General features: G+C 39.1%; 5 protein-coding genes across 10 annotated transcripts; 1 reads left to right on the top strand and 4 right to left on the bottom strand.

Annotated features, from left to right (window-relative positions):
• On the bottom strand, positions 399 to 3,239 carry LOC18607017 (polygalacturonase QRT3). The gene is made up of 3 exons (XM_018114700.1): positions 2,831 to 3,239; positions 2,493 to 2,738; positions 399 to 1,678 (listed from the first exon to the last, which is right to left on the bottom strand). The coding sequence occupies exons 1-3, from the start codon at positions 3,059 to 3,061 to the stop codon at positions 611 to 613; spliced, it is 1,545 nt and encodes a 514-aa protein (XP_017970189.1). The 5' UTR covers positions 3,062 to 3,239; the 3' UTR covers positions 399 to 610.
• Positions 5,546 to 11,177, bottom strand: LOC18607016. Of its 3 annotated transcripts, none has more exons than XM_007040961.2 (8): positions 10,762 to 11,177; positions 10,555 to 10,656; positions 9,936 to 10,384; positions 9,367 to 9,552; positions 8,725 to 8,832; positions 8,427 to 8,630; positions 6,487 to 8,345; positions 5,546 to 6,216 (listed from the first exon to the last, which is right to left on the bottom strand). In XM_007040961.2, exons 2-8 carry the CDS (start codon positions 10,628 to 10,630, stop codon positions 5,658 to 5,660), a joined length of 3,441 nt encoding a protein of 1,146 aa, XP_007041023.2. In that variant the 5' UTR covers positions 10,631 to 10,656; positions 10,762 to 11,177; the 3' UTR covers positions 5,546 to 5,657. The 3 variants fall into 3 exon arrangements, with proteins under 3 accessions (XP_007041023.2, XP_017971885.1, XP_017971886.1); XM_018116396.1 differs by having other exon boundaries at positions 10,783 to 11,177; XM_018116397.1 differs by having other exon boundaries at positions 10,937 to 11,177.
• On the bottom strand, positions 11,379 to 14,334 carry LOC18607015 (pentatricopeptide repeat-containing protein At4g32450, mitochondrial). The gene is made up of 2 exons (XM_007040959.2): positions 12,161 to 14,334; positions 11,379 to 11,969 (listed from the first exon to the last, which is right to left on the bottom strand). The coding sequence occupies exon 1, from the start codon at positions 14,320 to 14,322 to the stop codon at positions 12,178 to 12,180; it is 2,145 nt and encodes a 714-aa protein (XP_007041021.2). The 5' UTR covers positions 14,323 to 14,334; the 3' UTR covers positions 11,379 to 11,969; positions 12,161 to 12,177.
• On the top strand, positions 16,214 to 19,687 carry LOC18607014 (allantoate deiminase). The gene is made up of 12 exons (XM_007040957.2): positions 16,214 to 16,425; positions 16,731 to 16,810; positions 17,312 to 17,415; positions 17,493 to 17,577; positions 17,675 to 17,791; positions 17,960 to 18,069; positions 18,150 to 18,255; positions 18,367 to 18,453; positions 18,692 to 18,934; positions 19,017 to 19,142; positions 19,229 to 19,390; positions 19,482 to 19,687. The coding sequence occupies exons 1-12, from the start codon at positions 16,296 to 16,298 to the stop codon at positions 19,602 to 19,604; spliced, it is 1,473 nt and encodes a 490-aa protein (XP_007041019.1). The 5' UTR covers positions 16,214 to 16,295; the 3' UTR covers positions 19,605 to 19,687.
• Positions 20,136 to 24,451, bottom strand: LOC18607013 (C-type lectin receptor-like tyrosine-protein kinase At1g52310). Of its 4 annotated transcripts, none has more exons than XM_018115640.1 (6): positions 24,015 to 24,451; positions 23,606 to 23,702; positions 23,422 to 23,479; positions 22,114 to 22,506; positions 21,409 to 21,979; positions 20,136 to 20,892 (listed from the first exon to the last, which is right to left on the bottom strand). In XM_018115640.1, exons 2-6 carry the CDS (start codon positions 23,681 to 23,683, stop codon positions 20,367 to 20,369), a joined length of 1,626 nt encoding a protein of 541 aa, XP_017971129.1. In that variant the 5' UTR covers positions 23,684 to 23,702; positions 24,015 to 24,451; the 3' UTR covers positions 20,136 to 20,366. The 4 variants fall into 4 exon arrangements, with proteins under 4 accessions (XP_017971129.1, XP_017971130.1, XP_017971131.1 ...); XM_018115641.1 differs by having other exon boundaries at positions 22,114 to 22,503; XM_018115642.1 differs by having other exon boundaries at positions 23,431 to 23,479.

Below are 25,028 nucleotides of genomic sequence, written 5' to 3'. Positions count from 1 at the left end.
GTTAAACTTTCCAAATGTACAAATTATGACATGCAGGTGGAACTTTGAACCTACAGTTTTCTTTAATTACTAGCTCTAAAAATGCACCTAACTCTTCAATTTCATATGTATTGAACAAAAGGAAGAGGAAGAGGAAGAACAATGTTGTCTTTTCATCTTTGATCAAGTTGAATTATGTTATCGAATTCGTGGAATTCATCTAGTTCTTGCCAGATGAGTAGGATTACCTACTCTAACTGCAAAAAAATGATGACTCTTGTCCAACAAAAGACACCCAAAATGGCAAAATTAGTTAAACTTTCAATTCCTACACCTACATCTAAATGTCTTGATTCTACCTAATATCAATGAGTTTGTTAATCTAAACCCATGAAGCAAACAGTCTTCGATTCCGTCACTCTATATCATATCCGTGACTTATTTATTATTATTTTTTCAACAATTATACTGAATTTTGAAATCAAAACTTCACCAAAACAGTAGTTGAAAATTTAGCTTCATGAATTTGTTCGAACTATGTGCTGAGGCAGAGTAAAAAATACCAAGCTTTCACCCAGTATTCACAATTGTCAAGCAAGATAAAATCTGGACAAGAAAAATAATTTAAAGGTCAGCTGCTAATTAAGCTCGATGCTCCTTGATCCACAGTGACGAAGACATTTGCTGGTGCAGCCACATCTGACTCAATCAGAACACGGTTTTCAGACACATTACGCAGGGCGTGGTTAGGAAATGAGCTGCCGCTTGTGGTTAATGAGTATTGCACATGCTTAATCAGGTTAGGAAATAGAAGAATAGGATTAAAATCAACCGTCCAGGAGCTGCCATTCCCTTCAACGGCCACTCTTGCAACCGTTGCTTTGAGGTTCATCCCCTCGACGTTGTTCCTGTCAACTACGACCTGATCAATTTCTTTGAAAGGCCCATTTGATTGGTCTAGCTGGACAATTTGGACCCCATTGTTGGAGCCACTGAACATGTTATCCACTATGTTTACTCCATTTGCTACCCCATTTATTGATTTCAAGAGAACGAATGCATCGCCAAGGAAAAAGCTACTAGAGATGTGAAGCTGGACGGGGTCTTCAGCCACAATGCCAGTGTAATCCATGTAAGAATTCACTATCCGGGTTTGTGTCTGGCCAGGGAGCTTCAAGTAAATCCCAGTGCCACCTAAACCTGTTGCCTTGTTGTAACAATGCACCCCGGAGAAGGTGTTGGCTTGACCTGAGACCATTATTCCTACGGCAGCTGAAAAAATCACCACATCTGTGACAGCATTATCGTTGCCCATTAGGTTAATGGCAGTGCCGCTAAAGTTCCTTTCGCCTCCATCCCCACCGGCAGTGATATGCTGGCCGAGGAAAGAATTCCTGATATAGGTCTCGTGCCCACCTTGGACTAAAATTCCGTTGGTGGTGAAACGGGCAATGTAGCAGTTGTCAATGCTAGTCCTCAGTGAGTTTACAACTGAAATGCCTCCACCCCTATAATTAGAGTCCAACATCAGGTCTTTGAGGGTTATGTACTCGTAGTTATAGGATGATGATGAGGCAAGCTGTGAATTCAAGGAGCTCCTTTCGTTTCCTTCTTGACTGCTCGCCGATGGTGCAGACAAATCAATAAGATACCCATCAGCTGGAAAATCATCTGAGGCTCGTAATGTCCCTCCATGGATCTGTTTCATAACAAATCGAATAAATTAATAAATAACGGAGATGGATTTAGTTTTAGTGATCCTTAATTGAACTTGATGTTGCCAAATAAAAAATGTTGCTTCATCAGCTTCTGCTTTTGCTTTAATTTGAACCAACAGGGAACAACTGTATTTCGCTTTTCATGACAAATGAAAAGAATTTTTCTTACATCACATGGATGATCAGATATAAGTTTCCAGCTCATTGTCATGGCTGTAGCTTTCTTCTTTGTGAGAAGAAAATAATGAAGAGCCTTTAGAAGAAAGTGAGGGTATAGCTTTTCCAAAGAAAATCATATGATATGTAATTAATTATTTTTCCAGTTCAAAGTTCATGAAGTTTGACACAGACTCTTCTTACCATTAGGCTCCTCCAGTTTTGTGAATGCTTATTGGAATTGACCCTTTGAGCAAGTCCAAAGCTGCCACGTGGCAAATTTTCATAGTTTCAAATCTATGAGAACTGTAATTTCAATTCTGAACAACTGCAGAAATTTTATGTTTTTTATCAGGTCCTAACACGCATGTACTATCTTCCATGATCCCAAAAGGTCAATGGGAGACCAAACTGTTCAGAGACGTTAACATCTACTAGAAATCTTCGACAGGGAATGTTGTCTGATTGCGGTTTTGTCAGGCACAAGTTATCTTGGGTTTCACCACAAAATGCCATGTGCCACTGCTGGTACAGAAATTATACATAGGTACGTAGATGAGGACGACGTAGATTTTCTTCTGTTTTCATCAGGAAAATTTAGGACATTGCAGAAAATAATTTCAATTAGGGGAGGCATACCATAAAATTGCCAGCACCCGCAGAAGGCAGCCGCAGTGGTTTACTGATCAGGTAATTCCCACCTTCAAGATTAATTTGTGGCCCTCCAAGATTAGTGATCCCGTCCATCAAGGTCCAGGACCCTTCACCTGGACTCCGAAATGCATCAGCTATAGCCTTGTTTAGTGCTTCTGTGCTGTCTGCTTTCCCTGTCGGATCTGCTCCGTATTTTGTTACTTGATACACACGTGGAACCGATGCTGCTGCCTGTATCTCTCATCCGTTGCATGCAATAATGTCATCGGAAACTTCGGGGAAAATATTAGGAACAAAAGAATGACCAGAAACAGAAGAAATACCTGTAGCTGCCGAGCAGAGGATAGGGAGGGAGAGATTGCTGAACCTGAAACCGAGTCTCGACCAATAAGAGAAGCCTTGAAGGCTTGCAATTGGCGCATTTGTTCATAGTAATGAGCAGCAGAAAACTGACCCACCCTTGAATTATCACCACAAACTTGAATTACGAGCAAACTAGCCAAACCCAATATCACGGAGAGTGCTAGAGCATTTCTTGCCATAGTCCTGTCCATCTCTTTCTGTCTGATTTCTTTGCGTTTTGGCAATATTTAAATGACAAAGGCCAGATCCTGCAGGAGGGACATGGAAAGAGAAGGGGCTAACTAAGATTTCCTAGGAAAATCTTATAATGTTTTATAATATTGGATCACACACACGACACCCATAACTTTAGTTCCTTTTAAAAATGTCTATTTGGTTTTATGGACGTAAGGATTGGTTGCGGCTGCGCCTAGGTAAGCCTTGTTTGAAAAATTTTCTTCTCTGACAAAAAAGTAATCAGTTACCAACTTCTTACTTAACGGACCCTAGCAAGTTTGACATTGTGTAAAAGGTATTTTCAGAAACAAGGGCAATGACCAAAAGGGGTTATGCTTCAGGAAAAATTATGCAGTTCAGAAAAGAGAGCAGATGTTTCACGGAACAGTTGGTGGATCAGTCATATGGTGCCAAATCGGATACATGGGTGGGTGGTGACTGGTGATTTCATTATTGTTTTGTCTTGATGGGGGTTGGAAATATCTTCTTCTTGTGAATTAATGGAAATTTCTTGATTTCTTCGTGTTGGTTACGGAGCCTTGATCCAATGGGCGGTTGAGATTAGGAAGAGAAAGATTGGACGACACCGTAAGGGGGATGTTCTTGGAATTTGTCAGTTTGTCATATGATCAGTGAAAAGGAATTAATCAGTTACTAAGCTTTGTGGAGCGAAAGTATATTAAAATTGCCATTTAGAATGAATGTTATAACCAGTCATTAATCACTTGAATTACTAGCCATATGAAACAGCAGGCCAGGGTATGTGATACTGTTTCCTCAGCCATTTAGAGCAGCCAAGTGGCTTGATGAAAATTGCGATCCAAGTCCAAGCTTTGGGCAGAACTAGACACAGAGAAACGTGCATGATACGAGCCAGATCATTCCTCTTTGTTATGCGAAGGACAGACAGTGATTCACGGGGAGTGATTAGCAGAATCAGTGGTTTGGAGTGAGGCAAGCTGCTTCCAAACACAGTGCACCTAACCGCACTACGTTGTCAATTGTCAATTTCTATGAAATGACGAAGGTTGAAGACAAACAAATCATCAAGATGGTTCGTCCCCAAAATCAACCTGTTACGTCATAGTGCCACAGCATGCATGCTGTGCATTAGGCAACTGCAGATAGATATCCTAACCAAACCCCCCCCCCCCCCCCCCCCCCTAAACCCCAACCCCAAAATAAGGCATCCTTTTTCCTCTTCCTATTTTCTTTAACCAAGTGGTGTTTTTCTTCATGATAAATGTACAAGAAAACCCCTATGACCATCATGTCCAAAGCTATTAAAAAAATGGTAAAAGCTTGACTATTCTAATTGGAAAAAACTACAGTTCTCATTATCCCATTCCCCACGAACAACCCATCAACATAATCACGATGGATCAGGTGTTAGTTGAACCAATGACAGTTTATGTTGTTATAAGTTAATGCATCGAAAAGAGTAAGGTATGATTATTTTTCATGCTTCAACATACAAGTTTGTTAAAGTAATTGATTGTAGAAAGAGAAATGGAGAAGTTAAGGAATCTGGTGGCTTCATTGATGTTGTTGGGTAAGGTTAGCTTCAATAGCTAATACTTCATCTTGAAGTAACTGGACCAAATCTCAAACCTTTCTTTGCTTCAAGTTAACAGGATCTCCACCTGTTGTCTTTTAAGCTTTTCACATTGCAGCAGTTGGCAGTTTACCCTTTGTTAAGAAAAAAAGAAATGGGCATAAGCAGCTGCAATTTTAAGTACTATTAGAAAGTAAGAAGCAATATTCGATCGGCTATGTGGCTATTTATAATTGAACGTTGCTGTCCAAAGCAAGAAGAAGGGGTGTCTGCCCATTTTGATTTTCCAATTTGGGGGAAATCTTTACTTTTAGAAACTGATGGATGATTCAAAGAATCATTTGCTACGATTTTATTTTTAAAAAAAGGCCAATCCTAAAAGGGCCTGCTGTCTTAAAAACTCAGGAATCTATAGATTATAGAACCTGTTTTAGCTCTCTAAATACAACACAGCATGTCAGGATGCCTGAGGAATCAATAGATTATAGAGCCTGTCTTTAGCACTCTAAACACAAGAACACATGTGAGGATGCCCGAGTGGTAGCTGTTCTACATACAAGAAAAGAATACGCCAGGATGGCCTAGTGGTCTAAGGCGCCAGACTCAAGTTCTGGTCTTCGTGAGAAGGCGTGGGTCAAATCCCACTTCTGAGAATCACTCAATTTATAAACATTGCATTATTCTACAATGGAAAATTACTAACCAAACTCCAAAAACATCTTACTACAATCTATGTATAATATGCAATATGCATGTAAAACTCAATGTAAAAACCCGATTTATGCTTTTATGTAAATGCTCACATGTACCTTCTTCGAGTTATTTGTTACTTAATCATAAACTGTAAAACTCACATATGAACAATGATTAAAGACGTATTGGGAAGTAATAGAGGCTCTATTCATAATTTAACAGTTCTAAAACATATAGCAGTAAAAAATTTGACATAATAACCCTATAAGTTAATAACACCAAGAAGAAACATCACATTTTCACTCAGTCGACCATGCACAATATCAGATCACATGAGACTGCTGTACAGTAAATACAGGTCCAAAGTTCAATGGCAGAATACTCCAATAAGAACCTTGATTGTCAATACAACAGCTATACCATTTGATTCTATAAGAACCCACTGGAAAATGAGAGACATCAAGTACACAATTTGAAAATCCTTGCCCTTTAGCATTTGGTTCAAAACACACAAATCCATTCACAACCTGGTCACCATTGATATCATCATCCCTGACACACTTACCGTAACTAGTCTTCTTTGCACACTCTGTCACGTAGTGAAATAACTTCTCATTCATTTCTACCATGTCCTCACTCTCCCAAGGCTGACAATCCCATTCCATTTGTTCACAGTTTCTTTCACTATGGGACGGCTTCTGAAAGGACACTCTACAATGAAGAAGGCAGTACAATTTTGTCAAACGAAGTGGGAATTCAGGTGGGGCGTTTCTCAGTTGAAGGCAGAGATTTAGTGAGAGGTGAAAGCCAGGCAAGACGCTAATCTCATTTTGATTTCTGGTGTCTGTATTGAAGACAAAGAGCTCTGAACCAATTAAAGGCCTGAAATTTAATTCAATTATAGCAATCAGACTATCATAAAGTTGGAGAAGTTATCGGTTATCACAATCAGCTCCACTATAGGCTTAATGCAAAAGAAATGTAGACCACTATAGAAGATAACACTAAGGAGAATCATTATATAAAGAACACAAAGAAGAACGAGATAGCCATTGATCCTCACAATCTTCAGTGGGTCAACTAAAAGTTTTTCCTAATTGAAACCATGCAGAGAAACAAAGCTGAAAAGTGGAAAAAGTGTTGAGCATATACCTTATCTTAAAGAAATGCTTTGGGACCTGAAACGGGATTTGAAGCCATTTCTTAATAATGTCTAACAGTAGCTCTATCCCAGTCTTTGTAACATGGGATATGCTCACCTCATTTTGCATCCTGTTTGTCTCACTTTGCAAACGAACCACAGTGGAAACAGCATACCTTATAATATTGAGTATATCCCTTACTTCATGCCCACTTTTCAATATTTGATTTCTGGACTGCAGGTGAAAACATTTTTTGGGATGTCCTCCATTATCTAAAAGTCGACAGAGATACATGCTGATCTCATTGTCAATGTGCAACAAACGCCCAAGCAAATCTTGCAGTAGCATTGAACTTAAATAATTCTGCTTTGAATCCTCATGATCACAAATTCTTAAATTTTTATAAGCAGGAAGATTTGGAAAGAATAGTGGGAATCCGGCAGTAAAGGCCAATAACGAACAATTAAGTGCAAGTGTTGCAATGATTTTAGAGCTCTCAACATCTATACCAACAAAAGATGAGCTTATCAGATCCAATTCCTTTGCTATTCTCTTCAATCGGAAAGATAATTCAGTGGTCTTTTGTAGACATACGAGGCTGGCCAAAGCTCCGTTCTGAACCTCAATAAAATTGCTAACATTTTTCTCCTTAGATGTGTCCAAAACTTCAAGAATCTCCCCAGCAGCCGCAAGAAACTTTGCTCTGAGAGTGAAGAACCATCTCTGAAAACAGAATTTTTTTCCAGAAATGACAACTGTTTCTAATGTTTCGAGCAAAGAACTTAGATTGTGGTATGCTGCAACAAGCACATCCCTATAATTAGGCTCATTGTTATTCCCTTCAGCATCTTGTCCAACTTCTCCTAAATTATCTTTGAAAGGAGCCAGGAGTTCATTCATATCCAGTGAACCTACTAAGATGGATTGTCGCTTTGGCAAGAGACTAAGCTGGACTTTAGCTTCAGAATAGGAAAACTGAACTAACAATTTAAGCCAGCAATAACAAGAATCAGATTGAACTCTTGTCATTAGCTGTGCAAAAATAAAAGTTGCTATGATCCATGCTCCCTGACATGCTGCATATATTCCAGCTTTATAGGCATGCCAATTATCCCTCTCTGACAACATCTTGCTGGCATGTTCAAGGGTAGCAAGTTCATGCTTAAATGGATGCTTGATAAGAAAAATATCAATTTTTCCAAAAAGATGAGAATGCAACAGTAAAGAGTAAATGGTACGTGTATAGCAATCAAACACCCTGCCATGATGTAGAAGCTCCACCAGAAGCTTTAATTTGTCAAAGACATTGGTAGTGATTGCACCAGCTTCATTGAGATTTTGAAGACAGGCAGCCACAAATGTGTGTATAATAGATAAAAGCTTGGACCTGAAGACTTTCCATTTTTCTCCTTCAGAGTCCATAATCTCAGAGGTATCAATTTGTCTAATAGCCATGAAATTTTCCTTGAGATTCACGAAATATTCAATAAAAGAACTCATTTCATCCAGCACCATTGCACCCAAATCTGGATGTTCTCCAACCAGCTGAAGCATAAGATTTAGCAGGCTTTTAACTTCTTGACATATTCTGGAGTTGGTCTGACAAGTGTCAGGTAATGCTTTTATCAGTGAGCTAAGCCGCTCCATAATTAATGAGATGACCCGTGATGGCAAAGGTGAGGAACAAACAACAAAAGATTCACTTTCCGATTTTGCCCAAAGTTTGGTTGACACATCTGTCAGAACACAAAGAGCTGCAAGGCTCTTGGACATGATTGGGGACTGGGAAGCATTTTCTAGAATGGCTAACAGCTGAGCAAATTCAAGCATCTTGAAAGAAGGGAGAATAGGTAGTGTATACAAAAGGATCTGCAAATTGCCCAAAATGCATCAACAGAGTTTAAATCTACCAATACTAAATAACTAATTTATCATTGGCTTAGAGATAACCTTATGTAAAATCTGCAGAGCTCCACATTGCATGACTGATGGCAGTTCAGGTTCATCTGCTATGGTGAATAATGTTTTGATCACATGCACATTAACAGGAGAGCAACACCCTTCTTTTACAAAAATAAGATGTAAGCACCTTAATGCTGTTACTCTCAACTGCCCAGGATTTTCCTGGCTAAGACATGATAAAAGCAAGTCCACCTGTATTCAAGTGGAAAGAAAATATTTAGCAAAACTAAACAAGCAGTATGCTGGGCCCTGACCCAACCACATGAACTGATGCCGGAAGAAGTACCTGCTCAGAAATAAGACCTGTTGACTTGGAAACAAGTTTTGAGAGTGATACCAGCATAGCAACAACAAAATTCTGCTCTGAAGAATCTGACACCAGCTTTACACCAGTCTAAAAGAAAGAAATGGTTAATTGTATCTAAAATGAAAAGATCCAAAACAGAGAGTCTGGTGAAAGAATAAATTTTGACAATAGTAATCTTGTCACTAACATAATCGCTTTATTTTTCTGAATAATGAATGGACTTCTACTTGTCAATGAAATTTTCATTATATCTAAAATGGTCACACTTTTGTCAACCAAAGAAAAAAATTGGAGAAGTCAGAGAATGATATGTTAGAAAATTTTGAAATATATGCATTTATATGCCTCAAGAGTAAGACTCAGTTCTTTTAAAGGGATGCAAGAGACAATAACTCATTTAATATTAAGCGTTTCCTCTGCAAAATAACATGTGAAAAATTCCCTGAAAAATCATGTACCATTCCATGATATGATCCTGGAAAAAACTTAGAAAAATTGTCCTCTGGAGGCCTGAGTGGACTGGGCCATAATTTTGCACAATAACCAGAAAGATACATCTACATGTTCAAATTGGAATATGCATGTTTCAGGATATGAGCGAGTGAAAGAGAGATACAAAACCTTGTAAGCTCTACTTGAAACTGAATATGAGCAAACCATTCTAGTAAAAACATTCGCACCAGCCAACCTTACAGCTGGCAGTGTTTCTGAGGAAGCCATCATATTCACCAGCATCTCCAAGACAACAGATGCAAAGTCATTTGCTAACTCACAAAAGCAACCAGCAGCAAACAATGATGCTTTCACCTATAGAAACCAAGCAAAGGCCGCAAATAAGTTCTACTCATTTTCTACAAATAATAAGTCACTGCAAGTGGCATGTCAATAAGGGCAATAGCCAACAAGAAGATTTCTTATCCTTTGTTTCTTATCTCTGTTTAAAAAGGTGGGTAGCTGAATCTAAGAGGCAAGATATGTGTCTGCGCATGTGTATGTTTTGTGAGTATATATAATATCTAAACCCATTGAGGACCCCAATTTTAAGTTAAATGCCTTAGATTTGGCTCAACAAGCTCAGCTAATCACCATTCTTTAAGATAAAAACAGAGTAGCAAGAATATATTAATAACAACAAATAGAACATTTGAGTTTTCGCAGAAGAAATACTGATGTTGAGACACCAGACTCACCTCCATAACATAAGAAGAGACCATACTGGAAAGTACCAAGTAACGTATCTCTGCACTATCTTTTGCAAAATCAGCCCAACAACCAAAGAGAATTAAAGCCAATGCTCTCGACTCAACATCACCTGTGTCAAAAACAACCTTTACTCTCCTCAAAAGTTCTGCATGGTTATACACTCTGCCATTCAGAAAAGTTGCTCTCGTTCGTTTCCTATTTTTCTTGCTTCTGTCATACCTACTATTTTTCAAGAAAATTCTGACAACAGATAGCCTGATGTTTTTATCACCAGACTGAAATGCGTCTGCAAGCCTTAATAGTATTGTGTTGGCAAAAAGCCTGTCCTCGCCAGGGACCAAACCAAAGATGGAGCATATTGCCTTAGTTGCTTCTGGTTCTTGTCTCCACTGTTCAAGTCTTGATCCAGTCTGTAATATGGCCTCCACAGCTCGAGCTGAATAAGGAGAAATTCTTGTTAGTGGTGAAACAATTGTATTGCTATTGAATTTGTTTGAGAAAAAACATATGAGTTTCCCAACAGTGCTTAAAACATAGAAGAAGAAGAAGAAATGGGGTTGGTGTTGGAGTTTGTTAAAGGAAAAGGACAACAGAAGCAGATGAAACCTGGGTTATTGGAGCGGAGAGCCTTGTCGAGCTGGATGCTCCATTCCATGGCACAAGCAGCCGATATTTTGTCCATTGCAAAATGCCTTCATCAGGTACTACCTGCAAATAAAATAAAAAATAAAAAGAAAGCGAAGACGCAGAATGTGAGTGAGGAGACAAATATAAACAGAAAAGAAGATGCAGTAGGAGGAAGAGGAAGAGGACCCAAAAGGAGCAAGCATTTACACGAACGCTTGGTGAACAGAAAACATCAAATACAACATTATAGCCACCGTGACGGCACTTTCATCTTCAAGACATGATATTAGCCTTGCCCCATCCTCACTCCTCATGGCTCAGCCCTCTCCTCTCCATCGAAAAGACTTTCACTTCCACTTACCACTTTATGCTTTGTATATGAATTTTGCACCCAGACCCTTCCCCGACCAAATTCAGTTTTCTAGGTTTTTCTCTTATTGGTTCAGTTTGCGACTCCTGTGTTTTTTAGTTAGAAGACATAACCCAACAATGTTACAACTACAACTTGACCTATTTATACCCAACAAAGAGTGCATTTTAGACTTCACCAATAAGCGTGGCACCAGGACACCAACGTAGTTTTCTGTATTCTGTTTCTTCTTCTTTTGTCGTCCTGTTGTTCTCTTCTTAAAATTTTAAATGACTTTTTAAGTAGGATTTCGAGATTTATCAAGGGAGGACCACTTTTTAACGATCAAAAACAAAATCTGAAAAGGGCTCTATTATGCATTAAGAATCAAAATTAATCTGAATTCGCTATTACTCATTGCACCACCTGCTCCAGATCAATCACAAACAAAAAGGAAAAAGAAAAAAACCCCATTGTCATTAATGAGTTCAACGAGAGAGAGGGCATCCCCATTGGCATAAAAATGAATATCTATTCAAAACTTCTTTTTTGTTTCTTGGTGTACAATACGAATTGAACTTAAAAAGATCAGTCACTTTGTACCCAAAAATAACACAGATCAGTCACTCTGAATAAACAATATATTCGTATGGATATTGGTTAGTTTAGGAACCAATGGGATCAAATTTTCAAAAGGAACTCGGTTCATTAAAAATCTCCAATTCGACCATGCATGTTCCTTTACTGGTGGCTAGCAGATGAACGAGCTTTCAGTAGGGCAGGTCATCGTGGAAGAAAGCACTAAAGACCCTCAACCAAGACACCTTCCGAGTCCATTTAGCACCACGATTTCAAATCCCCTTCTCTCTCTCCTTTCCTCTTCTCTCAGCTTCTTTCTAACTTCATCTTCGGGAAGAATCAATCCTTTCACATCCTGTTTCTGGTGAGAGCCGGTTCACAATAGCACCTTTCCCTGTCTTGGAGTCACAGGCCACAAAAATAAAGTTGGCTGGCAGATATTCTGAGTCTGAAGCATTTTAATGTTCTGCATCATACAGGGTTACTTAATCGAAGTACAACCAATTGCAGCTAATATCAAGTACAAGGGCATCAACAAGTCAAAGAAAGTTATTTCGAATCACACTGCTACTAGCTGGGTTATTCATATCTTCCTTTATCTAACATATTACAGATGCCCTTCAAAAATGTAAAAAGGAGAGTTGAGATAAATGATACCTCAAGTTTTATTTTAATCACCAATAATCTCGGCAAGAACATATCCCTTGATTGAAATGATGAAACCTCTTAGCATCTCGCATTACAATCTCTCTGCCAACAATCTTTGACATGATCTTAAATGCAGCATGGCAATCGCCACAAACACGGAGATTCTTGATTATGCGAATCTGTCCACGAGCTGGAGTAGTGAGGAGACCATTAGCAAGAGCAAGTCTCTCACTATGAGCAAGAAGAGCTTCTTCCTTACTTTCCTGGTCTATATCATGCAAAACAAATCTTGTCTCTGGAATATAACCAGCTTCTTTCATGTGCTCTTTCAAACTTCTTAGCAGTTTATAGATTCTATCATTCTCAGGATGTGATGTATCTCCTGCACGATACTCATGAACCCTGCTCCTGACTTCAAGAGGACTTTGACTTGGCAACTTCTTCTTATCATTCTGTTTTGCAAGGTCAGAATCTTTCAAAGGTATGAGGCCTGCCTTTGATTGTTCATTCAAGCGGGAGGGATCTAACTGCTCCACAAGTTCAGCACATTGATCCCCAAGTTCCAAGTGCCCATGAACTCTGCAGAGATTCATTAAAGTTTCCCAGACATCAACACTGGGCTCTAATGGCATCTTTTCAATGAATTCCAATGCTTCATCCAGATGCCCTGTACTCCCCAGCATGTCAACAACACCCACGTAATGCTCCATGGATGGGACAATGCCATACTCACTGCTCATTGATGCAAAGTGCAGCATGCCCTCATTAACATCACTCACGACACCACAAGCTGAAAAGACTCCAATGAACATTTTACCGTCTGGTTTCAACCCTGTCTTCTTAAACTCAGAAAAAAGATCAAGGGCGTCCTCCCCTAGCCCATTCTTAGCAAGCCATGTTATCATGGTATCCCAAGATGTCAAATTGCGCCTTCGCATTTTATCAAACACCTCGAATGAGTCATCCATAGAACCACATTTTGAGTAGATCTCTAAAATCTTGTTGCAGATGCTTATTTTCAAAGGTGAAAATGATCTTATGAGGTGTTCATGAACAGTTTTCGCTTCTTTTAAAGCTTTTACTTCCCCACATGCCTTCATTAACTGCAACATTCGGGGCAAATCCACATGAACACCTTGCTTTTCCATCGACCCCAAAACTTCCACTGCTTCTTTAACATTCCCTTTCCGGCAAAATTCATCCAGCGTCTCAACCGTAGCATTATTTGAGCTAGTTTCAGAAACCTCAGTTGACTCTCCCTCGGGATTAGAAGTAGCCGATACCAGACCATAAGGATTAGCATTATAAATATCTTGTCGATTCTGCTGGTACTGACTGAAATTTGCTCCATGCTGATCACTTTGGCTTTGCTGAAACTGCCAGTTGTTTTGCACATAGCTCTGATTCAAGCTTCCCTGAGATTCTGAAAACCTTTGTAAATTAAGGTTATTTTGATTCTGTCTCACCTCTGTAGGCCCCTCCCAAGACCACCCTCCTTGATTCTGCACATTGGCATTATTTTGAGCATTAGCCCCGTATCCTCCAAAGTTTCCATTTTCATAAACTGAGTTGTTCTGCAATTCATTTCTTGCGCTTTCCCAATGCATTCCACTGTGATTCTGATGGAACCCTTTTGAGCTTTGCTCATCACCTCTCCAAGAACCATTTTCATAACTACTATGCAAATTTATCTGTAAATTCCCATTACTAAAGTTCCCACTTTGACCCACGCCACCGTTCTGATTTCCCCTTTGCCGCAAATCAGCACCATGATTATGATTGTCCCCAACTGCACTCCCCACATAAGCATTCACAGGGCATTCCCCAAAACCCCGGCCAGGGTTTAAGGCCCGCCCATTTTGTTTTTGCTGATAATCTATAGGATTTTGGGTATCATATGGAGGATTCTCAAAGTGAGACGCACTGTTAGGGCTATTAAAATCCCATCTTTCAGTGGCAGTGCTGAGAAATTTATTGAAACATCTGACTGAATCAGAGACACGTCGTGAAGAACGTACCTTGGATAAAGCGGTGAGAGAGTTGAAGGTCAGAACCGAAACCCTCTTGCCGGACATTGATGCTTTGAAACAGCTGATTAACGAAGCGATGAGGGTTTCCGAAACGAGGACGCTAACAGAAGAGTAGCACGAAGGCGGCATTGGCCACGGCATCTAAAACCACAGCCATAAACCCTCTCAGCGTCAGGGCTTAGGCCGCCAATTTTTTGGGTTAAACACTGGATTGGTGTGGACCGTTTGGTCAGGCCTATTGGTCCAAAATTGGGCCTCCAGTGATAGTAGGCCAGCGCCTAAACCGGTATGCTGTTCCTATCCTACCCTGCCCGAGCCAGCCATATCAAGCTCCAACTTGCCTTATTCTTGCAGACGATTTGATCATGTTAAGATTTTGCCAACCTCGGACAAGCTTATGTATTTATTTAATACCAGTACAAGTTCAATTTGGAGAAGGATTCTGGAAGAAGGAAGGGGTGTGTGCCAGCTAAATCCTTAAAAATGGCAGTGTAAGTGGCAAACCAAGAAGCACTCCATGCACATTGCAGATATACGCAACATGCCGCCGTCTAAGGTATCTGTACTGTAAACATAAAGCATCCTGTTGATTAGCGATGAACCAATGGCCGGCAGGCCAGACCAGTTGTTTAACTTTAATATCAATCTCTTTAAACATAGCGATAACCCCCAATTAATGAAAGACATCAGAATAATCATCGATTAAAATATGATCAAAGTGATACATTAACACTTAAACCTTTTTTTTTTTGAAACGCTGGATTTCATTCATTAAATTCATGATAAATTATATCAACATAACCAGGAGGCGATCAGCCTCCAACCACCAAAAACCATCTGCAGAGAACGTCAGAAAAACAATCTGCAGATCCCCAAAAGCAACACATTTGCATCCCCATGAAGACTTAATATAATGAAGAAAAGGAAATTAAGGTGCAACAACTTGCCATATATGTTGTGATTTAAATGGTGACTTAATGGCGTGATGAATAGTAAAATACTAGTACTGGTTTTGTGGGTGAGTAAGATTCGCACTTAGCACGATAAGGGACCCAGCTTGCAACAACAATGAGAGCCACCGTTGTTTTGTCTTGGTGTGAGTGAATCCAAATTACCCAATCAGTTCTCAACTCCAAAGGATCAGAGTTTCAGGGCAACACCATTCTAAGTTCAAGAGACATCGGCTATCCTGTTCTATCCTGTCCCTGTCCAACTCTGTACATTCACTAAAACTAGTTTAAATCATGTTGTTCAAGTGGATTTTTTGATCCCCTATTGAAAAGGAGCAAAATCACTCTGAAGTTTGCCTTTCTCATACATAGAACAGTTTAATGCAGAAGGAATAGAACAGTTTAATGCAGAAGGAACCTGGATTCTGATTACAAACATATAAAGAAAAATCATGGTGAAAACAGAAAATCTGCCATTTTTGGGACATTACAAATCATAACAACAAGTATATGAACACAGAAGACATTACAAATTGTAGAAACAAACGTATGGATATGGAAAGAAACTGCAGGAGTGAATTGTTAGGATTATCAATGAAATAAAATTGTTACTGTTATGGATTCGTGGCCAGAAATTGCCATGGCTGCTGTCCAGGTCAAGTGGGATCCACAAAGTCACTAAAGTCTAAGCAGGAAGGCGAACGGCAAAACGTGTGTGGGGGAGTCCAGCTGTAGGCTGTGGGGTGCAGGCTCTTCACGACTCTCGAGCCACGTTTTGGCCACTGCGACTTTTTGTCTTAGGCTTAGCAAAGCCAACCCAATGAAAGCCAAAGCCAAAGGCAAGTAGGAATTGGCAATCGCAAACTACGAAGAGGCGCACGTGACCAACCCCTGCTCTGCCGCTGCCACTAGTTTGGCTATTGCATCTGCATGGCATCTCCACGTAGGAGCGCAACCTTTCCCCGTAAGATCTCGCCACGTCACCAGGATTCCACGAGAATCCTGGGTCCCGCCAAGGAGGTCGGGTGCTCCGCTTTTCCTTTGGCTTTGCTTTATTAATATTCAAGGGGAGCAGAAACGTGCACCAATTTTATCTCTGGTCAGTTGCGTGGCTGCTGTTCGGCTCTGCATTTTGTTTTTTTGCAAAGCTCTTCCCCGGCGGACATGACAGCTACCAGGATTTCACATTTCTCTCTTTCTTTTGATCTCTTTTTCTCCTTCTCTTTCTTGCTCAGTCTTCTATCGACCCGTTCCGTTGCTTCTTCTCCTTCTGCCTTTTATCTCTATCCTGCTGGTATTTCCATTTCTTTCTTGTTTCAAACGTTGAATTTGTTCTGAGATTGGGTTTCTTGACAATGAATAAATTTTTCAATTTGAAACTCTTTTACGTTTTCCTGTACACAATAAAGTGAGGCTCTTTTAGTTATCCGAGAACTATGTTTCCAACAAAACCGAAGTTGTCCTGTACAAGAAAGCATAAAGAAAGCAGAAAAATTGAAATTGTCTTCTCTGTATTCCTTCCATTTTTGTCTCCGCAATAGTAGCTACCTGCCCATGCTAATGTTTTCTTTTTGTGTTTCTCTTGTTTGGTTATTGAAGATAAAGAAGGCAAGACCAGCGCTTTGCATTCAGAAATATTGAGGAACGAGGCAGTTGCAAGGCTTAATGAGCTTGGAAAGGTATTTAACATTTCATATCTTTATCAATTTTTATTTTTGACAGTTTTCTTTCCTTGATAGGCAAAGATGATGCGGTCAAAGTCTCAAAGATGAGCTTTTTCTTATTTTATCAGATTACAAATAACAACAGGAAAACATAAAAAGACAGAGACTTTGCTTCTATTTCCTGACCCAGAAATTCTTGATATCATATCATATCTGTTAGAAATCATTAAACCAGTAAACAGAATGCAGAGAAATTCATTTCTTGAGTCTGCTTAACAGTGTACATCTGCTACTTAGGCACTTAATTCTCAAGAATTGAACTAATTAATTCTTTTGGATAAGTGATGGAATTTTATTCAATGAGAATTGAACTGATTATTACACACTGCAATTGGATCTAGCAATGGTTATGTAGTTGGAGCATCCAAATTTGATTACTGATCAGTGACCAGTTGAGTTGTTGTGGCAGCAAAGTTGGTTAACTTTTAACTTTAATATATTTGCCTCAATTAATAGGTGAGTGATGCTGATGGCTATCTTGAGAGAACATTTATGAGCCCAGCTTCTGTGAGGGCAGGAATTCTTATTCGGGAATGGATGGAGGATGCTGGTTTGAGAACGTTAGCTTTCTACCTTCTGTGAAAAATCTTACTCAGGGTTTCTTAATCTCTGGACTAATGGTTATTTTGATTTGCAGGTGGGTGGATTCCATGGGCAATTTGCATGGTCGAGTTGGGGGAATCAATTCGAGTGCTCAAGCTCTGTTGATTGGCTCTCATTTGGTGACGCCTTTCCCTTTCCAAAATTTACTCATTTTCATGATTCAAAATATGAATGGCACAGTCATTCTGATAGTTGAAAAATCTCCTTTGCGAATAGGATACTGTTGTTGATGCTGGCATATTTGATGGGTCATTAGGTATAATTTCTGCTATATCTGCATTAAAAGTTTTGAAAAGCAATGGCAAGTTGGGAGAATTAAAACGACCAATCGAGGCAAGTTAGCCAAGCTATATTCCAGTTTTTTCTTTTTCACCTGATACATCTTGATTACTTTATCTGTTGAAAAGATACTGACTTTTCATCTGGACATGCTTTAAAATGAATGGCTTTGAAAGTATTCTAGTTCTTGATATTTTATTGTTATTTTGTTGAAACTTGCAGGTGATTGCATTTAGCGATGAGGAGGGAGTGAGGTTTCAATCGACCTTTTTAGGCAGTGCTGCTGTAGCTGGTGTTTTACCAGTTACAGCATTGAAGATATCAGATAAGAGGTTTCCTTGATTAACACCCCTTTCATGTCTACGTATTACACTGCCCATAATCAGTATGTTTATGCATAATCCTCGTTTAGTGGTGTGACAGTGCAAGATTCTCTTAGGGGGAATTCCATAGACATAGCAGAGGAAAGTCTACTACAGCTGAAGTATGACCCTGCATCAGTGTGGGGTTATGTTGAGGTATGTTGGCCTGCATTGCATTATTATCAGAGTAAACCTATACCAGTTATTTTGGGATCTTGAATGAAAAAACTTAGTTTTCGATTTCAAATACTTGATTCGATGCTGCAGCTTCACATTGAACAAGGACCTGTACTCGAATGGGTTGGTTTTCCTCTTGGTGTAGTTAAAGGCATAGCTGGACAGACACGTATGAAGGTAAATATTATCGTTTCAAAATTACATACATGAAACTTCTCAATCATACTTGCTCTATGATCCTTTTTACAACCTTGGGCTTACTGTCCATATGGATGTTTGATGACATATGTTAAGTCTTAGCTAATGCTGTAAGCTCTCAACTTGGATATATGTGAAATATTCACATTCTAATGTTCCTAACAGTAGTTCAGTCTTTCTTTTTGTTTTTCATTTATTGAACTGTTCTGCTTCGCAGGTTTCAGTGAGAGGTTCACAGGGACATGCCGGAACAGTACCGATGTCAATGCGTAGGGACCCTATGGCTGCTGCTGCCGAACTGATTGTATTGCTAGAAAGTCTGTGTAAACATCCTCGAGATTTCTTATCTGATAGTGGTAATTACAACGAGTTTACCATGGAATCATTGTCCACTTCTCTTGTCTGTACTGTTGGAGAAATATCAACCTGGCCAAGTGCAAGTAATGTCATTCCAGGCCAGGCAAGAAATTCTTACATGAACACATCTTAATGTAAGCCTAAACAGGAATGCTAATAAGCAGTGAATATGAACTCTCATACAGGTAACGTTCACTGTGGATTTACGTGCAATCGATGATGTGGGACGTGAGGCTGTTCTTTATGAGTTATCTAATCGGATGTATCAAATATGCGATAGACGTTCTGTATCTTGCATCATTGAACGAAAGGTAAGGAAACTTTACTCTTTTTTTTTCTCCAAGGCATTTGCATAACAAGGATAATGATTAACTCTCTCTGCTATGGATCATTTCAGCATGATGCAAATGCAGTAATTTGTGATCCTGAACTGAGTTCACAGCTAAAATCTGCATCTTACACTGCTCTCAACAAAATGATGGGGGAGATTCAAGATGAGGTTCCTGTGCTAATGAGCGGAGCAGGACATGATGCGATGGCCATGTCTCATCTAACCAAGGTTCATTCTCTATTTGCTTTAACTTACGACTTTGTTATAGCATGTGAATTTTGCTCGCCACATGGTAATGGTAGCCATCATTTTGGAACAGGTTGGGATGTTATTTGTCCGCTGTCGGGGAGGCATAAGTCACTCCCCAGAGGAACATGTATTGGACGACGATGTTTGGACGGCGGGTTTAGCTATACTAGCATTTCTCGAGACCCACATGTAAATTATAACGTTCAACAAAATCTATGTACAGTAAATCGATTCCCTTCAATAAATCCACCGCAATGGCAACCATTGAATTGTACACTCTCTGCACTGTTTCTTTAGCGAACTTTGTGCGTATTCCTCATCCATCCTTACAGCCCTTCACCCAGGTTTTTTATTGTTTCCAATTACTAAAGAAAAGGTGAATGGAGAAAAATGTCATCACCTATACCCTTGGCTCAGGTTAAAGACATGGGAAGGATGGGACAGGTTCAGGGTCAGGTTACCTCTTGGCTCTTGCCATCACTACTTCGGATGTCAGGCTTGCAGCCATGATGAAGGCTAGCTGAAAAGCTAAGCACCATGTGAAGCCAAAAGCAACAGGATGGCTTTAGGCAGTATACACTGACTGCAGACTGCAGTGCAGACAACTTGCCAAGCCAACAATTAGTGGTCCAGCTACGTTGCATGACCTGGATAATGGCCACCGGATTTTAGAAAAATCGGTTCTCTAATCCTCCACGGTTTAAGTACATTCTAGCAAACAATCTCATCCAACTCGATGAACTATTCTTCTTTCACCATTTTCAAGTGCATAAAGTACAGATCCTCTATGACTCCCTTGGAATCAAGTTTCCTTTGATTTTACTAGCACTATGATAGGTCTAAACTATTGTTCTGCAAAATTAAAGCTCTGGCAACTTAATTGGTCAGAGAAATTGCTCAAATCACATTCCGCACTTAGCGTTAAAAAGCCCCAGAGCTCGAGATAAACTTTAAATTACTTTGTGACAGGTGGCTGGGCAAACTGTTGCAATTGATGAACAACATGAGACATTCTAGGCCGCATAGAAGGGACATTTTGCGTGCAAGCATACACAAGGTCAACCACCTTCTGAATATCACCAGCTTCTGGAACATCAGATGTTGATGAAGATATGAGAGGATCCAAGAGCTCCGGGTAGCGATGTGCCTGCACCAGAGGCGTTGCCCATTCAAATATACTCTGCCAACCCACTGAATCAACTTGCTGAGCAGGCCTACGCCCACTTACTATCTCCAGCAGCAGCACTCCAAAGCTATAGACATCACTCTTTGTTGTGAGCTCATTCCTATATACAAACTCGGGTGCAAGATATCCATAGGTTCCACCAGCCATCACAGTCCTCTCATGCATTACCTCCCATGGAACAATCTTTGAAAGACCAACCCCCATCAGATGGGCTCCAAACTCTTCATCAAGTAGTACGTTGCTTGCACGTATATCCCGGTGCACAACATGTGGCTTAACCTTGTCATGCAGGAACCTGTATTAAGATATAAACTTGTGAAACACATCTGACCAGGAAAAAAGAGTAAAAGCCTTCCAAAAAGTATGAAGTACATAAACTAATTCAAAGTTATATAAATGAGCTAAAAAATCAGCAAAAATTGAAAATTAATATGTAATTATGATCGCAGTGAAAGTTTTCTATTCAAGAGTGTTCTGTAGTGCTGAGGTGGCAAAACTAATAAGAATGAACTGAATTCTTTCAGCCCATAACTAGGAGACATTCTAACAAGCATGCCTTCATGAACTTAAACAGACAAGAGAGATGATATAAAGAATTGAAAAGGATTTATCAGTACATAAATAACACACCTTTAATTAAGAAAATAATGAAAAAGGAAGAATAATTAATAAGTAAGAAAATCTTTTTAGAATTTAGAAAAATAGAGCAAGTCTAAAAAAATGTCCGTAAGTGGCAGCAGCAACAGTGATACCAAAAGTAACAATTACAGTTTCATTTAAAGAAGAAAGAGGCTCTAGTGTTTGTACTCACGCAATTCCTTGGGCAAGAGTTGTAGCAATTTTGATCCTCATGGCCCAATCCAAGCTCCTACCACCCCTCGGTATGTGGTATAGCCATCTATCCAAGGGTCCATTTGCTATAAACTCGTATACAATGTAGCGGTCACCATGATCATAACAGCATCCTTTCACAGCCACTAAATTCGGATGATGAAGCTTAGCAACCCTTCCAATCTCAGAATAGAACTCCTTTTTCCTCTGAAAATTAGATCTCTTCAACCTCTTAACTGCCACCTTTGATCCATCAGGTAGAAGTCCACTGTATGTGCCACCTGTTTTTGCATCCCCAAGAAGACGATTTCCTTCACTGAAATTTTTTGTAATTGACCTCAATTCGTCACATGTAAAGATTTTCCATGAGGGGGGAACCAATGCAGAAGCAGCAGGATTAGATAGTTTCCTAGATCTTCTACGCCTCTTACTCCGCTTATATGCCAGGAGCCAAACAACAACAGCAAATGTTGTGCACAGAACCAACCCACTAACAACTGCTAGAATAATGAGATACTCCTTATGGCAATGCATGTAGTAACATTTGTCCTCTACAAGTAGAAAAATATAATCTCAACTAAAATGGCAAAGATATTAAAGAAAGAAAAAGGTAAAATATATCATCTAATAGGGGCACGAGATGCTATAACTACTCCTAAAAATTTTAATTAATCATATATCTTACCAATATCAACCATGCACAGAAAAGCATGAGATGCATTGCATCTCTCGCTCCCTAGAGTTGCTGATTCATTCTTCACCAATGTACACAAATCAACTGAAGCATTGATAGTGGGTAATCCAAGAATTGATTCATTCCAGAGCGAAGTATTATCCGACCACTTCCAACCAAAACTGACATTAAAATTGCTAACTCTTCCTCCAACCCAGCAACCATTGACAATTTGACCACACAGTACTTGAGCAAATCTTAGTTCTTCAAATGATGTAAGGGCTGCTAAGTGTCCATGATATTGTTTACAATGGCTCTCTGATTCATCCCATGACTGGAAGCTGTCATTGTACCCAAAGCACTTAGTCTTATTTGGACCAATAACCCAACCAGAAGGGCATGCTGCTGTCATCCATGATCCAACAAAATGAAACAGCTCAATTTCAAAACATGTCACTATTTACCACAACAATGAACAAAATCATTCAGCCTAAATATCAAATCATCAACATATCTTTCTTAAGAAATCACAGTTATACTATCAGGAAGTATGCAATATGACAATATATGATATAATCAGTCTACAATAAAGCCAATACGTATTCATCCAGCCTCAAAAGGTGTATGTATTGGGATGCAAGGTGATACATTATCCATTTTACGGCATTCAGCGTTATACACGGTATCTAGAGATGTCTCCTTACTTTTTGTTAGAAGAATAACTTCTCCTAGGAACGTAAGGAATGACAAGGTGATTTGTTATCAGTTCTCCAGATTTTGGACAAAGCCCAAATTTCTGTTAAGAATATTATGTACTCTAAGGTTATAACTATAATAACATAGCCAGGTATTAGAAGTTTCAGCATTAATTTACTTTGAGGAAACAGGTAAAATATAAACACATCCCCCGAATAGAAGTCTCCCTCCTAATTTGCAATGTAACACCTTTTTTCCATTAATATTTCCATTATCAGCTTGATACTTGCATTTATATTTGCACAGCAGTTAGTCAAGTGGATGCCAACGTGTCACTTCGTTTGAAACTCTTAAACTTTTTTCCATGTAAATGAAAATCATTTCAATAAGTAAATTTACAATCTTATGCATGGGAATAAACAACTTTAAAAAGCCATTTTGGAGTATTTGTGAACTAAACTTAAATGCCACTAATCTTATCCAATTATCTCTTTCTTCGACTTGTGGTGCATGTGTGCGTTTGGGTGCAAAAGAACAGAAAGCATTGCCAGTTATCTCCAAATTTAGTTCCTTTAAAAGCTAAAACAGTAAACAAGTTAAAAAGATAACATGCAAATCTTGCACCTTTATTACCTTCATTCTTGGAAGTATTATTAGATTTTGCAGTCGATCCATTAGAAATCTGAGACACCAAAATGATAACCAAAACCGAACATTCAGAATACAAGTTATAAATTTACAAGTTGCATATATTTTTCTAATTTGCCTTCATTTTTTCTTTTTCGAAAGCTAGGTTGCGCAATCTTACTGTGTCAGAAGCCACAAGTAGGAGAACCAAAGAAGTAACTAAGAGGACAAATTGCAGAGGGAGCAGCTTCACTTCCATCAAAACTCTCTCTTTAACCCTTGAAACAGGAAAAAAAAATCAAAATTAACTATCAAAGCGATTCCTTACCAATTAAATATTACCAAGTTGGGCACAAATAAAATCAAACACAGTTTGATTGCTTGGAGACCAATGAACATTAAGCATATTAAACATACATAGGTTCATCGAAAAGCACTTCTTTTTTTTTTTTTTTAAATAACTAAAATTTTTGGTTTTTCAAGAGTAGCAACGGTGCCAAAGAAATGAAGATACATAGAAAAGGCTAAGCAAAAAGGGCAGAGAATAAAACCAGTTCAACCTACAAAAAGAAACAAAAACATATAATAACCTCCAAAACCGTATAGCAAGAAGCTGATCATCAGAATTCGTCTCCAAGAAACCCTAATCCTCCGTCTGGATGCACAGAAAAGCAGAGACACTAAAACAAGGAAACAAAATTTGGGATTTTCTGAATTTAGTAAATGATAACATAGAAACAATCGATATTCAGAAAACCCAATCCTCTATTCATTTTCATAGGGTTTCCCAGCAACCGAACAGAGAGCTAGAATTTGGCAGAGAGAAGAAGTTGTAGTGGAAGAGAGGCGAGAAAGAGAGAGAGATTGTTGAAATAAGTAAGGAGTAGATGGGAATGTTTAATGCAGACTGAGAAGTAGAAATTTAAAGGCAAATCAGTAAATGCTAGGCTTCTGGGTCTTGTGCATTTTGCACTTCTTCTGGTTCTAGGTAATAACGGTGGACCTCTTTGCAGAGACCGGTTTGGTGGGTAGTTGGGACTTAAAAAGACTTCCGCTGATTTTTACTTTCTTCATTTATTTAATATAAAAATTCCACAAACAAAAACCGTCTGTAGCAGTAGCTATTGGGACTTGTACAGGCAGTTACTTTAGCTTTGTCAGCCGTCATGGAGTTAATGTTGTACCATTGATTTAATTTTTGATGTAGAAATGGCAAATGCAGATCATCCCTCAATTCAACTTTTAACCAAAATTAAATTATATTGAATTCTACTAGGAAAGGAAAGTAACAGAGACTGTCTGAGCCCACTGATGTCTATCTAAACCAAACATGTCCATAGCCCAACCTATGCTGGACCCTCTCTCATGTTTTAAGCCCAACTTCTTTTGACCTTTTCAATAGATACAAGCCCTTGAAAGAAATCTATTACAGTTCACTGGATTGTTGGAGGATGTGAGACCCTTAACCAATCAATTAAGCCGGTTTTTCCATCATTGTCGTCTTCATTCTATCTATATCTCAACTTTGCTTGAGATTTCTGGACGTAGTAGTGGATCCATTGTGCTTGCAGAACCTGTTAACTTTATTGTTCATGGATTAAAAC

The sequence above is a fragment of the Theobroma cacao genome, chromosome 2 (genome assembly GCF_000208745.1).
Source record: "Theobroma cacao cultivar B97-61/B2 chromosome 2, Criollo_cocoa_genome_V2, whole genome shotgun sequence".
In the NCBI taxonomy this organism is placed as follows: domain Eukaryota; kingdom Viridiplantae; phylum Streptophyta; class Magnoliopsida; order Malvales; family Malvaceae; genus Theobroma; species Theobroma cacao.
Note: the sequence above shows the minus strand (reverse complement) of the source record. Positions and strands in the feature narration are given on the sequence as shown.